We start from the raw sequence: 15,000 nt of genomic DNA, 5'->3' as shown, positions 1-15,000 counted from the left end.
ACTTCATGCTAACACAAGTCAGTACGAAGTATTAAGTTACCGCACCGTAAGGTTCGACCTGTGTTTTTTTCCGCTGGTAATTCTGATATTTTTGGCTTCGTACTTCAGTTATAAGTTGCGAGGAGTCTTAACTTAAAGTAAGACCAAAAAAACCGAAGTTATTAAGATGTTTAAGATATCTTGATATATTGAGAATTCAGTCAGTATAGATTTTCTAAGTTCTGGAAAAGTACGATGATGAATCATTTCTTTTGTTCGTGGTTCTTCTGCTGTTAAAGGAGATACGTGATGATTTTTTTATTTCTTGCAGGATATTCCCATCCATACGTGATATCCTTCAGCGAGAGAGCAATAGACGTGTTTAACTCAAGTTTTGCGGAATGGCTTCAAACAATTCCACTCAAAAAGGTATGCGTCTCAGACTCAGTAGATACGTTTTGGCCTTCTTTGAGACTAGTTACGCGACGTAGTATCTATTTCATGTAAACAGAAACCCATAAGGGTTGAAACGTGTAACGGCCGCTTGTGTGCTGGGAAACAAGCTTGTGAAAATTCGATTTGCTAAGTACCATATTTGGAACAACAAGAGCGAGGGGTTTCCAAATATGGTACTTAGCACTGAAGCATTCAACCAACCAGTTCGCACTGAATATTCGGAAGCTGTGAACGCGCGTTACACGTTTCAACCCTTTTGGGTTTCTGATGTAAACGAAAGTATTTCGCTGCTTCCCATGAACAATGTGTGAACAAATAGTTTGTATTTTTTCTTAGTGTCACGCACTAATCAGTGATGGATCCTTGGCGTTGTGCACTGCCTCGGAACAGTTCAACTTACTTTATCTTAAAAATAAACTATATGAAGGTAAGTATGTCACATTTCTGTTAAATTTGCGGCGAAGCTACTAATTATGCTCTTCGTTCGTCTGCACAATCTCTTCTGTTCGTTCCAAAAGTCAATTGCTCTACACTTGGGGATCGGGCTTTGCTCATGCTACACCTGTTTTATGGAACTCGCTGCCTTTAACTATAAGAACAAGTAGCAGCCTTGGCATATTTAAAAAGCAGCTTACAACATTTCTTTTTAAGAAAGCTTTTAATCTGTTGGAATGGTTCTTATGTTTAATTTAAATTTAGTTTGGAATTTTCGAATTTCATTTTTTTCTTAGATTTTACTGTAGCATAACATATCATTGTTATTATTATAGCTTTCTGGGATTTTGAATTTTGAATTTATGTATTTATTATTTATTCATTTATTTTAATTTAATGTAAAGCGCATTTGAATATTCTTCTATAGTTTTAGCGCTATACAAATTCATTATCATTCATTCATTATCATTTTTACTTTATGAACCTTCCCATCTTCCCTCTGGTGTAGGCCACACTGACTCCCCAAAGAGGTAGAGGAACAAACTGCGCATCACTCGATCAGCTTTCTCCTTTTGGGGGTTGATGACGTCATATATGACACTTCCTATCCGTGAACATATTACCCCTCATTACATTAATCTTGGTCTTTAAAAATTTTCTGATATAATTAAATGACATACCCGTCTGTTCCTTTATAATCGTATCAATCACATTAATTCCTCAAACTTAACATTCCCCCTAATATCTGAGCAACATAATTATTCTTCTCGCAGCTCCTCCACTGAGCTTCTTCAATTTCCACCTTTTCGAATCAAGATCCGAAAATTCTGTCCCTCTGTTATTGGTCGGTATTTCTGGAATGAAACCCCTCTTTCCATTCGAACTAAACTAAAAACAAGAACAGTTCAAAGTAAACTTTTTCTCAATACTAAATCACCAAATGCAGAACGTTTTTGATCGTCGGTTCTCTCGAATTGTTTTTTTATTGCACCTCAATTTATGCACTTATTGTCGTTTTTTTGTTACAGAAGAGGAATTGATAATTCCTGACCCGACCAAAGGAAAGAAAGCTCTTGCTGCCATCTTAAGACTAAAAAGCAAAAGAGGGTTTGTTGATTCTTTTGTAATGTAATGTGTCAACGTGATTTTCACGATTTGCGATGTCCCTCCATATCCATTCTATCACCAAGAGGGGCTTCCTGACATCTCACCCAATGTGATTGTAGTATTTGAGTGTAATATGCTAAAACAGTGCTTTCTTTTGAAAATATGTAATTTAATTTTGTGAGGTCGGAGGAACGTTCATGCTCTGGTTTCCATCCTCTCTTTCCCAACAACAAGAGTAGTGAATAACAAGAGACATTGGTTAGCCACAGTTCAGTTACATAGTCCTATTTACGTTGATGAGTATTAATGCCAAACGGACTGGAACGAGCGTGGAATAGAGGGTAATATGGTTCCGCATCAGCCTCATATTCACGCCTGCTCCAGTCCATTCGCGAGAATTCGCAACCAGTCTACTTTCGCTCATTGTTTGTCGACGACAAAGTAAAGAGAGAAAAGCGATCATTTGCAAACTCTCCCCTATCCCCCACAGGAGTACCTATCGATTTGGTTTCAAGACGAAGGAGGGTGGTTTAGCGGACATGGATGCCGATGCTCGTTCCAAGCTGATCTCGGCCCCAACCAACTTCAATCATATTTCGCATATGGGACCTGGAGACGGCTTTCAAATTATTAAAGACTTGCCGACGGTAAGTTTCACGGGTAAAGCGTTTTCGAAGGCGTTGGTCGAGGATCGAGCACACGCGTTTATGGGACAGCGGTCGAAGAGTGTAGCACGTCTTGTAAGCAACATGTTTTACCAATACAGATACAAACCTAAACATTCATTAATGCTAACCTTAGACCTAGGAAAGACCTAATTAGACCTAAACTAGAGTTTAATGAATGTTTAGGTTTGTTTCTGTATTGGTAAAACATGTAGCTTACAAGACGTGCTACACTCTTCGACCGCTGTCCCATAAACGCGTGTGCTCACTCCTCGATCAACGCCTTCAGAGTTTCACAAATAAAGAGGAAATGAAAGCAAAACATGTCGAAGTTCTTGCAACGGCAACGTTGAATTGGTGCAAATGCTGGCTTGTTTCCTTGTGTTGTTGTAAAGAAGAGAAACTATTGAGGCAGCCTTTGACGTAGTAATATCCAAAATCGGTTTTCCAAATGCTGATTTTTCGTACGGATTAACGCGAAATTCTAGCCAAGGTAGAGTTTCCAATAGGCTATTTTCGAGTTCACATATGTCTCTTCTTCAAAGCGAGTCTAAGTGCGAAGTTTTTGTGGTGGTAATTACTTCTACTTTACATATGAATGTAAACTAATTTTCACTTAGACTTGCTTTGAAGAGGAGGCAGGCATGAACTCGGAAATGGCCTATTTCTTGAGTCTCTATCCTCTTGAACGTCGTTACATTTCAATTAAATCCAATTTTTTTTTCTTTAGTAATGTAATTTTTCTTTTTAGGGCCAGCGTCGAAGCGAGGAAGAACCTCCTCCAGGTGAGAAAACATATAAGATAGAACATTGAAAATAATTTGGTGAAACACTCTATCAGCCCCTCGTCTGTTTTCCTCTATTTTTTCAGTATAATTTTAATTCCGAGCGTCATTTGGGAAAAAAAAAATAATAATTAAGCGTATGAAAAGGTGTATAGATTTTTGATTACTACTGGGAGCGGAAACTAAAGGCCCATGCTTCAATATTTGCTTTAACATCCGTTCGATTTTAGTTGAAACATGTTGAAATGAAGTTGAATCGATGTTGAATGAGTTTAACTATATGTTTGCCCACTCCAGCAGTCAACATCGTTCCACAAAATCGAAAAGATGTTGGAGCAAATGTTGAAGCCGCTTGCTTGCCCGGGCCTTAAGACCCCTTTTTGGGTAAAATCGTCTTTTGCGGCCTAGTTACCCGCCTTAATTTTTTAAGTTCACTTGTGCACTTGTGACGTAGTTGGCGACACTGCGCATTGGTTGGCTGAGTTGATAATACGTGGATGGAGAAACTGTTGTAATTTTTCTGAGAAATTCAACTTCAAATCGATAGTTCGGATGAGAGCAGGGTTCGTGCTACTCCTTGAAGTCCTTGAAAAGCCCTGGAATTTAATTTTGGACTTTAAGGGCGCTTGAAAAGCCCTTGAAAAAATGGATTTTGTGGGAAACTCCTTGAATTTTTGCTTAGGTGAAAGTTGCAGAGATTGCATCATGCCAGGAGAAAATGAAGATCACGCCAAGTTAAATACATGAAATCTCAAAAATTGAGCAAATTGACCATTGGGGAAAGGTTAATGCAAAAATTAAAATGCCCGCGCGTGCACTTGACTTGCAGGATGTGGGAAAGAATATCAATGTAGGCTTTTTCAGCAAAGAAAACACTGAAACACGATGTATGGCATAGAAATCTCCTTACAAACTCCTTGAAAACTCAATTTCTGGTTGTTGAAAACTCCTTGAATACTCCTGGAATTTTATATACAAAATCCAGCACGAACCCTGTGAGAGATTTGTGAACTGTAAATTCCCTAATAATGAGCTCCTGACTGGGGGCGTCGCAAAGTTGACTTTTTCTAACTCAAAGTCCTGCTTATTGTTATATCAAGTCGTCATTGCTCAATGGCGTGAATTTTGTTTTCTTTCTTAGTGATCCCACGGACCACTTCAGTTGGTCCCAGATCTAAGCGAGCTGTAACAGCCAACCCTCACCTCATGACGAGGCCAAATATACCCCCGAGGTCACTGAAACCCGGTTCGACACAAGGCATGCTGAACGGTCGATCGGCTTCGACCACTGTTGTCAACAGAGCCGACGACTCGCCTCCAATTAATCGCCCGCGGTCCATAGCGTCGCGGTCAGTTGAAGATGTTTCAAGTGACTCCTACGTCACCAATGGATCCAATAGGTTGTCCGCTGACCTTGAGAACTATGCACAGGTGAGAATTGAGACCAACCTTTTCTTTAGTGTGAATTCGTAATTAACTGTTTAAACATTTTTTTTATTGCATAATGGTAAATGGTTTGAACATATCTCAGGTTGGGATGGGGTCTTTGGCATTTACTGTGCCTGACTTAAACATGTGAACTCTGAATTTTGGCTTTGAACCAGTTCGTTTTGTGCTGCTTTTTGCCAATCAACTTTTTAGTGACTTTGGACGCTTTCCATATGACAGAACTGACCGGCCAGACCAGGCATTTTGAAGAACTAACTCTACAACGCCTTTAAATTAACACACTGAGGATGATATATACTCCTCCGGAAGAAGACGAGCTAGGGATTATCATGCAAGTGTTCCTTCAAATTGTTGCATTTTCTTTGCAAACGAACAGGTCTGGCCGGCCAGTTCTGACGAAAGAAAAGCGCCCATAGTTAGACTAGCAGATCGCTGCAAACAGGAACCGACATCGAGGATCGAAATCAGCGAATTACAACGCTGGAGGTGGCCCATAAACCCTTTCCATTTCTTTAATTGACAGCAGTGAAAAAAGAAACCTTTGATAGCATTTTAAACTTACTAGTCGTCAAGTTACTGAAAGGCGCAGTAATGGTGCACTGTGTAAACAAATGCACATTCAAAATTTGAAGGAAAACGAGCCGCGCTTTGATTGTCGTAGTTGCACTATCTGAATTGCTTGACTAGCAGTACCTGACAATGATTGTTATAATAGGATAGAATACAAATGTAACAGTTTCATTATAAATTGCATTATGTTGAAAATATGTGTCGAAAGTTAGGTATATAGTTCAAATGGCGATTTGTTTTTAGCCAGCCTGTTTAGCGCGTATAACGTAAAACAGAGGGATTTCGTAGCCGATAACCTCTATTCTAGTTGTCATGTCCTCGAAGATTTCTCAGTGAAGTGAAAAAATGCTTAGACTCTGCATTCATCACACTCCATAATCATGTGACGTATCACTTAAGACATCTCGTCCAAAAAAATGAAGGCCAACTCACAGGAAGTTACCTTCTCATCAAATGCCTGCGCTGTCATTTTTTTTTTTTTCGTTTAGTACTTCAAAACTATGAGACCAAAAAGCGTTGCTGACGAGCAGAGACAGTTGGCTTTGGCGATTGAGCTGAGCAAACGACACCGCGCTGAAGACACAAGACGTGGCCCACGGGTCGGCATTCGTGTTTTTCTTTTGTTTTGCTTCGTGTTCGTTTCGTTGTGTTTGCTGAGGCAGCAACCCAAGACCGAAAATTGCGGCTCAACTGTTTCCGGAATAGATCTTTGCGATTGTTAGTACACGAACTAAACCACTCGTATTTTACCTTTTATACTCTGCAGTACTCACTGATAATCCAGATGAAAGTTGTAGCGAAATATTTGGGATCACTCTTTGTCATTGGCTTTCAACCAAAGCTTAATTCTCTTCATTGCCACCGTTTTGCCACATGTCAGTCATTTCGCTCCAATTTTGCGTGAGGGTAACCCTTCTTTCCGCCTCAAAAGGAAAACTCTTGCTACAATATAGTTTCTTAGTCTTTCAGTCAGCATTTGCACTGCATTTCGTCTTAAGCTAGCTTGAATTAATATCAACATTTATGTGCTCAACTTTGTCCTTGTCACGCTGGTCCTAATTATAGCTATATTGTGACAAGTACAAACAGCTCATAAATGGCGGTTGTTTTGCAGAGATTGTCCCTCTAGGTAAGAGGAAAACCAGAAGACCTTAAGTTAAATGTGCTGAAGTAAAGTTGGTAGTCTCCCAGTTCACGGACCAACAACCATTATGCAGAATGAACAGGGCTTTTGTTGGTTTGCTTGTGCGGTTGGAAATCAGGTTTAAGGAGTGGTTTTCGGGCGCGGCCCATGTTCATCCATTTTAATCCATATTTTATGAAAACCAAAAGCGCTGATGACTTTTATCGTTGTTTCTTTGAAAATCTCAGTCTATTTCTCTTTAAATTTCTTTTGGAAACTATTTCTTGCATAATAAATTCATGTATTAGGATTTGAAACCTTAACAACATTACTTTGTAAAATCAAATAATTATTCATCAGAGTTATGTCCAATCAGTGGGTACCATTTGAGTCACATGTACTCCTCTGTAAACCCCATGATAATGTAGTTTCTACGTAGTATTTATACCATGCATTTGTAGTTTAACTAGTTAATTTTTTTAGGGTAGATTTTATTGAGTGTGTAGGTGATTAGCATGTAACAAAAGATATAGACATTTATCTTTTCGCAATATGATTATTAATATTATTTATACAAATCAACTGGGGTTGATGAATATTTAACTGTACATTAACATTTATTACAAACTCTTGTTCAGCTAATTAGTGTCCGGCTACTACTAATTTGTTTTAATCAGCTCAATTCAGAATTACAAGGATACAGACTTAAGATCAATTAGCGTAACAAACAATTAAAGTAAAAGAAGTAAAGTATAATACGTGTAACATACTACATTGCCGAGTTGGGTTCATCCAAATAGTAGTGGCTAATCGAGTGGATGGTCCCTCTGAAATACAGTGTAACATAAACAAAGAAGCACGTGACCTTGAAGCGTGTAACTTGCAGCTATTTTCCTTTGAACAAAGCTGGGGATTTTACGACACCAATTCTATGCCCAAATTTGGACGAAAATAACATCGAAGCTGCACGCGCGGGAAAATGAACGAGCCACGTTACATCCAAATAAGGAAATTTTTAAACTCAAATAACCCCAGCTTTGTTCCAGAGTTTAACGCTTGAAGGTCATGAGCTTCTGATAAACATCAGTGATGAATTCTATCTTTTGATGAAGAGTTTATTTTTTGACACACGTTAATCCTAACCGGCGGTAAAACCAGGCCTCTTTGTTACTTATCAAGTTGCTTTTGTACGTCCAGTGATCTTTCGGGTATGAGAAGAGCATTTCCTTTGTTTGGGGAACCAATCGGGTGCGAATAGATACCGCATGCGTGAGTTCACAGCAGATACTCAAAGTGCTGCTATGGCCAAAAAAATCAATTCTTCTTTTTCTTTGGATTTCGAAACTATGTTAACTAAACCGTCACTGAGTGACCCAAGTCTTAAGCCTTGATTTCAAGGGCGCCTGTTTATTTGAACTGAAATTTTCCTATCTAATGGTCCGCCATTATTAAAATATTGAGAGAGCTGGATCGAGGAGAAAATGATGTCAGAGACTCACTACTTAAAGAATGCAATGCGTGTTTACGCGGCTTGATTAATATGCAGCACGGGAGTTTCGGGCTTTCAGAGTTTTAAACTCGTATTTTCTTTCTACTAATTTTATGCGCTGATGTCAGGAAGGATTTTGTCAACGAAACCATGTTTTAACCTTGTGTTTATCTCTTCGACACTCTAAACTCTTGGCTCCTGTGAAGATCTTCTAAAATTTCTTTTAAAATGTTCTTTAAAACTTCGGTAAAAAGAAGAAGTATTAAAAAAGTTTTGGCAGATTAATTTCGCTCTATGTCGAGCCTCTTCAATGCCTTTGTTAAAAGAAGGAGTGTCGAAGAGATAAACACAAGGTTAAAACATGGTTTCGTTAACTCGTATTTTACATCTATAATAAACTGCATTTACGCGCTGAAATGTCAAGTTGGTGAGTAGATAAGGTTACTTTTCCCTCGATAGATCCAACCCTCTCAGGTCCAATTCAGTGATCAGTTTTGAAAGTGCATAATGGCGGACCCTAAAATCCAAAACTTGCACTCAAAATTAGACAGCCTTTGGATAAAAATCAAAAATCAAAATTCATTCAGTCAGTTGTTATGCAAAAGCACTTTCAAAATCCAAAGAAGAAAAAAAGAAGTGAGTTTTTGATCATTGTATCACTTTAATTCGACATTTACCGTGCAAAATCGTGGAATCTCCCACCAAATCATGATTTGGAATACCAGGGAAAGTGTTTTCCCGAGTGTTACCAGGGAAAATATCATGCTTGCGCCAAAGGTGGACATATGTCGAATCGTGAATCTTATCGCTCGTCCAGAAGACTTGCTTTCTGTTCATGTGTGATAGTCGTCTGCGTACGATTTAAGCAATAGAGGACGTTTTCCGTGTTTCCATAGTCTCATCTAAACACGAGGGGGAGTTGGGAGAATTCGAGACAGTTATGCAGGTCGGAAACAAGAAGCTTGCATAACTGTCGAGAATTCTCCTAACTCCCCCGAGTGTTTAGGTGAGGCCATGGAAACACGGAAAAAAGTCCTCTATTGCTTTTATAAAATATTTCCCAAAGACACTTCAACAAACGAAGGAAAAAGCTGTTTTTTTACTTCTTGATTGAAACAGATTTTCTTGACACAGGCTCATATTTCCTACCAACCAATCAAAACGCGTGTCTGACAATACATAACCAATCAAAATTCGTGTGATGTCACAGCTGTGTTCCATTGTTCCATACTCTCATCTTAACACAGCTATTGACCAATGAGACTGGGCGTACTATCCTAATTATTTTATAAATCCTCTTGGTTTGCTGTCTCGGCTTGCTGTTTGTTATTTTGGTTTCTAGCACTTTGTCAACTGCACCTTGCACAAATCATGTCAATTATTGTTTACACCACAATATGTTTACGAGAACCTCAAGTAAATTGTCATTCACTCCTTCGTTCTAATATGTTGGGTAAAGAAACCAAAAGGTGTGAACACACTTCAGTGTGTTGAAGTTTTGCAAGTGTTTATACTCACTTTTCGCTTTGCCTACCGAAAAAGTTGCCCACAGACTTCTTCCAGCCACAATCTTGGAAAGAAAAACTTGTTTGTTTGCCTTGGCAACGTGAAGTCTTGGGAATAGTCTGCGGAGGTCGTTTCTCCTTTTTTTTTCAAATCAGAAATGATCAAAGGAAAGCACAGTTGGTTAGAACGGAAAAGTTTTGATCGAAATATCGAAACAGAAGGATCAGAAAGGATCAGTATCAGAAATGTTTGCGGGGCATGCGATGTCTACCTAGCGATGTAATGTCATTTTTGTGATTTTTAATTTGCTGATAACTTTTTACGCTTGTGTTTCAGGAACTTTTGAATCTTCCTGAGGGTGATTCGCCAAGACACTCAACAGGTCAGTGAAACGTTTTGTCTTTGCTCCAAAACGACATTGATCTTAAATAGGTGGAAACGATCTCTGAACTTGTCATGAGTAGAAAAAAATAATATGAAAATACTCCACTGGCAGGAGTCAGACTAGGTATCTATCTACCAAAGAAGTCGAAGCTCTGCCCAGAACACATCAAGCTCGTGGTGGGGGTAGTGCATACATCAGAATTTCAAGTCTTCTGCGCTTACAGAGGTGTGCCTAGAACACACTAGGATCCGTCAGTTTTGTTGACCAGCGGAAGTTGGTCTTAGCAGTCCGCGGTTCAAATCCTAGGCTTTGCTGGTTTACCTCCAGCCAATTGGCATTCGTAAAAGTTGTTTTGTTCAGTTATATCAATATTTGTTTTTTTTTGGTTGGAGCTTATGACAAAACCTTGTGATCTAATACCAATTTCTCCAAACGTTACGAAATATTAACTTGTAGTTGACTTTGAATTTTTTTATTTTGATCTTCACTTCAACACGTTATGCTTACCAGGGTCGGGATCCAGCTCAGGTCTGAGTGTGTCACCTCTGGGGAGCCAAGAAGAAGGCGTGACGTCACCAGATTGGTAGGTACCAGGCTCTTTTCTGGCCCTTCTTTTCTCTCAAAGACTCTCTTAGACTCTCTTAGAGACTATCTTAGTTTTAAAACGAGCTAGGTTCGACCTCGGTTCGATTTCCAGCCGTTTTGGGAGTGCGGTTAACATCCTCTCCCAACAAATGGCGGGATCACTGGTAGCACTGGTCGTAATTGTATTTGTACTTGGCAGGCAGGCGACTTTCTGATCGGTGGAAAATACAATTGGCTAGGCCAGAGCCGTGGTGTGCGCGGAGGAACTCGGACACACAAAACGACTGGTTAATCGGCGAGCCTACGGCATACCCTGAAATAAATTACTTTTAAAGCGTTAGGTATTCTTGCAATGTTTACAAGACTGATCATCAAATGGTGCCGCCGTGTATTTTTTGAGATTTAAACACTACCGGTCTTAGTTTGGAGAACAGTGCGTAAGCCTGGTTTTCATCTGTCGGGTGGATCCCAGCCAATTCACTACTTGCACAACCCCCAAAATGAAAGCCGTTTTCTTTTTTTTTCCTTTTTTTTTTTTGGGGGGGGGGGGGGGGGGGGAGGTTCTTTACTGAAAAGCAATACAAGTTATTTACTCTTGGGACTGTATCATGCTTTAGTGAACAGGATATCCATTGCTTTTATGTTAAGAACCTCCCCAAACGGATTACATCATGGGATTGTGCAAGCAGTAAATGGAGGGTTTTTCTGCTTGTCGAGAGAGTGAGACTGTATCGAAGCAATTAAGAGGATAAGGGGCGAAAACTGTTGCCAACAATACATTTTTGAGGTTTTATAAGTCGGATACAAGAAGCTTGAATCGCAACTTTGGTTTAAGATGTTCGTTTGACCTTCCTAAGAGGGTTATGTGGTTGTTAGTATAGTTTCAGCTCTATTCTATGGAATTGTGGGAAGTCACTGCACAATGTTCACCTTAAATACTAACGATGTGCAACAATTTAACTTACTCAGTTTCTTGTGCTGACGTGAATTAACCATTCTCCAGAGTGGAAAAGCAGAAATGTTAAACGATATCATAAGTTAAATTCTTGTTAGTTTTTCATCGTTAACCTGCACAGTTAAGAATTAAAGACGCTTTAAAATCACTTAAATTAACTATAAATAAGCACAAATAAATATTTGCGCCTATAATTTTTTAAAGTAATTTAAATGCTTTCCCTCTTTTTACAAGAAAAAAAATTGTCGTTGTTCCCTTTTGTTTGCTAAGAAAGTGCATCAGAACACTTAAACAAGTTGTATTAGCCTCATATCGGTTTTTTTTTTCGTTATTAGTGAGTTTTTGTCCTATAGACAAGATTGCATGAAAAACGTACGTGGGGTTAGTTTTTTCCCCTGGTATGAACACTGTTTTCCTGTTTAATAGTTGGTTAATTTTCTACTCAAACGCCTCCATTGTATAAATTTCAATCTCTGGTGACATACGCAGTGATATAAAAGCACGCCATCTTAAAACAAGTGACTTAAACATGCCAGTCAATTTTCATCTTAAGCATTTTTCTTTCTCGTTTTTTCCCCACAGAATGAAGAGATGAAGGACGACAGTGGCCGAATAAATTTAACTAAATTAAATTTAAACTACTTTTGTACTCGCTTAAGAGAAGCTAAGTTCTTCAAGATTTTGTTACTATAATGTTGAACGAAGAGAGTAACAAACTAGGGTAGTTTTAAATGCAAGTTTACGAAGTAAGATAAAGGAGATGTAATTTTGATGGTTGCTAAGATGAAATTGGAACTCGTATCCAGAAATAATTTAAATTTTCTCTATATTTCATATACTTTAGATGTTTAAATTGTTCTTATGTAAGCATTTCGTCCAGAAGTACTTTTGGGTTTGTCGAGGTTACCGGTTTTGTATTACAGTAAAGTTTATTTGTTGTATATTTTCTGGCCAATGCTGTTTCCTCCTTTCTCGGGTTCAATAAACTTTGCTCGCTACGTTTTAGCGGGAAATTGCCTTCGTGCACCAACCACGTGACTGCGTTTGGCTTGTTCCTGTTGGCTGATCCGAATATGTCGAATTGTAAAAATTTCTAAAGAATAAAATCTTTACTTTATATTATGTGTGCATTAAATGTTTTAGAAAGTATTTCGTTCGAACTTTTAGCGTACTCTTTCTCCTATTAACCCCATCGTTATTGTCTTTGTACTTTGCTGTTTTTTTCTTTGTCTTTGCTTTGCTGGTTTCTTCACGCACCTCTTGAAACGACTCTCAGGATTAGCTCAGAAAACTATGCACACAAAGAACGATACAAAAGACACAATGGACCTTGACGTAAAACACAAGAGAGCTGCGTCCTAAAGGCGTCCAATGAAATCAGAGGTTGTAAAAAGCTGAGTCCCGACTAGGTTTCTTTGATGTCCAGTTCTTTTCCCCTCTCACCCAGTCCCACCGGCTTGTCCTCTGTCCGTAAGCCGCCATGTTGAAAGGCAAGCAGACCCTGGCAACTAGGTATCCCAAATGTCAGCTCCCACAAAATGAGGGTAAATGAGGCTGGAGTTGACATTGTAATGATACTGACCTCCCTCCTTTTCTTATGTTAACGAGGTTGTTTTCTCTTTAACATGAATACCTGACCTTTTCATTTACGATTGTCCACTGGTGAATTAAATGTGTAAATATTTTTGCATGGAGACTTCTAACTCAAAGATTTGTAGACCTCTTATCCTGGATTAGACTCAAATACTGTTCCAGTATTTGAAAGAGGTGCTCATTTTCTGTGGAGATAGAGGTAGATAGTTTATTGATCAAAAACATGGCAGCCATAAGCTGAATTACGTATGATTTACAATAAAATCAGGAAAGCTTAAAAAATCTGAAAATATTAAAAAGGAAATATTTACATCATTTCCTTATTGACATAGTGATGGATGAAACTATTGCGAATGCGGATGGTATTGAGACGTCGTTTGGTAAAAGCACGCTTGTTCCTTAAATTAACCTCGCACTTTTTCTTGGAAGGAAGTAAGCTATATTATAATCAATAGACGCGGCCAAATAGAAAATCGGCCTTTTCAAAACACACGCTCAGCGGGCCGCAAAAGACTGACAGCGGGCTGCTAATGCATTATCAGCCCTACAGCTGATTGGTTCTTGCTTCATCATCCGATGGATTTTAACCAATTAGAGTAAGCCCAGTGTTGACGCGGGAAAACCATTCATTTGCGAAACTCCGGTTTTGAACTGCAGTTTTTTCAGTCGTCGAATCGTCAATCAACACTTACATGATGATTTGAAGTGACTTTGAATTCGTTATTCACTTAGCTTGTATTATTAAAACTCGCATTCTTGTTATCATTTGGCGTGGTTTATTGATAATAATGATAATGACATGACTTTTTGAGGGAATACTGTTTATTTGTTTACAATATTCCCTCAAAAAGTCATCTTATTTCCTTATTATCATATGACCCGTACGGCCCTGCGCGCGCTTTCATTGCAAAACTATTGGGAAAATCCCCGCATGAGGGCCGTACGCATTAGGGCGAGCTGAGCCGCAAAAAGCCGTACGGCCCTACTTGGTACACGTACTGCTCCGTGCAATGCAAATGTTTGGGGATTTCGTCGCTTTTAAACATCCAAGTAATTTATAGCCAGAAAAGCAAATGCAAATAACAGATAAGATAAATTAACTGTGCAGATTTTTGTTTTTTATTTTGTCTTAACTTCATCTTCTGAGTGCTAATAAATATTGTAGAGAGCCCCTATGATAAAATGCTTATCGACTGAGTTTAGGTCGGGCCGGACAGGAAAATATTTGGCCCTCGGTCATGGCGCACGGACCTCGCTGTGCTCGGTCAATAAGTACATACAGCTTGTGCGAAATATTGCATAAGATAGAATTAAAAAGCTTATCGATTAAGAGCTCGAGGCGCTTGTGCAAAGGGACTAAGCCGGTCATGGAAAGGGCCTCATCATATGAGCAACCTGGATTAATAATACGCAATGCTCGTCTTTGGCATCCCTCAAGATCGAGTGAAAGGTATTGCGGGAGGCTATGATGATAAACAGGGTATGCGTATTCAGTAACAGGCCTTATACATGTCAAATAGAAAAGCAGAAGTTTTTCCGACTTGACATGTGATCGCTTTAGCTGGCGTAGAAAATAAAGGCACTTGTTTACTTTCTTTACGATCTCACATATGTTGTTATTCCACGTAAGATCGCTAGATATCTGCAAACCTAAGATCGTAGCATATTTCACGCACTCTAAACGACTGAATGTTATACGTAGTTCCTTGCACTTAGTTTCGTTCAGTTGAAACTTGTCAGCCGAGGTTTGTGTCGCAACTTCATCAACAGCTTGCTGTATTTTACTGGCCTCCTTCTGGTTTCGTTTTCATACAAGTAGAACTTAACGAGTCTTTCCATTTATTACATAACGATGCCCTCGGTATAACCAACCACATAATTTCTAGTGTCACCTTATGTAAAGGAATCCAGGTGACCC

The 15,000-nt window shown here is 39.0% G+C and overlaps 1 protein-coding gene across 6 annotated transcripts in view; it reads left to right on the top strand.

The window, feature by feature from the left end:
• LOC138049422 (serine/threonine-protein kinase MRCK alpha-like) overlaps window positions 1–15,000 on the top strand; it is a 61,458-nt gene that overhangs the window by 43,766 nt on the left and 2,692 nt on the right. For 2 of the 6 annotated variants that reach the window (XM_068895686.1, XM_068895684.1), the window contains exons 46-54: window positions 311–408; window positions 772–862; window positions 1,899–1,977; window positions 2,468–2,624; window positions 3,394–3,427; window positions 4,569–4,858; window positions 5,935–6,045; window positions 9,901–9,946; window positions 10,460–10,532. In XM_068895686.1, coding sequence (XP_068751787.1) covers window positions 311–408; window positions 772–862; window positions 1,899–1,977; window positions 2,468–2,624; window positions 3,394–3,427; window positions 4,569–4,858; window positions 5,935–6,045; window positions 9,901–9,946; window positions 10,460–10,532 — 979 coding nt within the window. Of the gene's footprint in view, window positions 1–310; window positions 409–771; window positions 863–1,898; window positions 1,978–2,467; window positions 2,625–3,393; window positions 3,428–4,568; window positions 4,859–5,934; window positions 6,046–9,900; window positions 9,947–10,459; window positions 10,533–12,071; window positions 12,613–15,000 lie in introns of those variants that run through there. The other 4 variants (XM_068895689.1, XM_068895687.1, XM_068895685.1 and 1 more) reach the window with 3 other exon arrangements.

Source organism: Montipora capricornis, chromosome 5 (assembly GCF_036669925.1).
Source record: "Montipora capricornis isolate CH-2021 chromosome 5, ASM3666992v2, whole genome shotgun sequence".
In the NCBI taxonomy this organism is placed as follows: domain Eukaryota; kingdom Metazoa; phylum Cnidaria; class Anthozoa; order Scleractinia; family Acroporidae; genus Montipora; species Montipora capricornis.
This window is presented reverse-complemented; position numbering and strand designations above follow the sequence as displayed.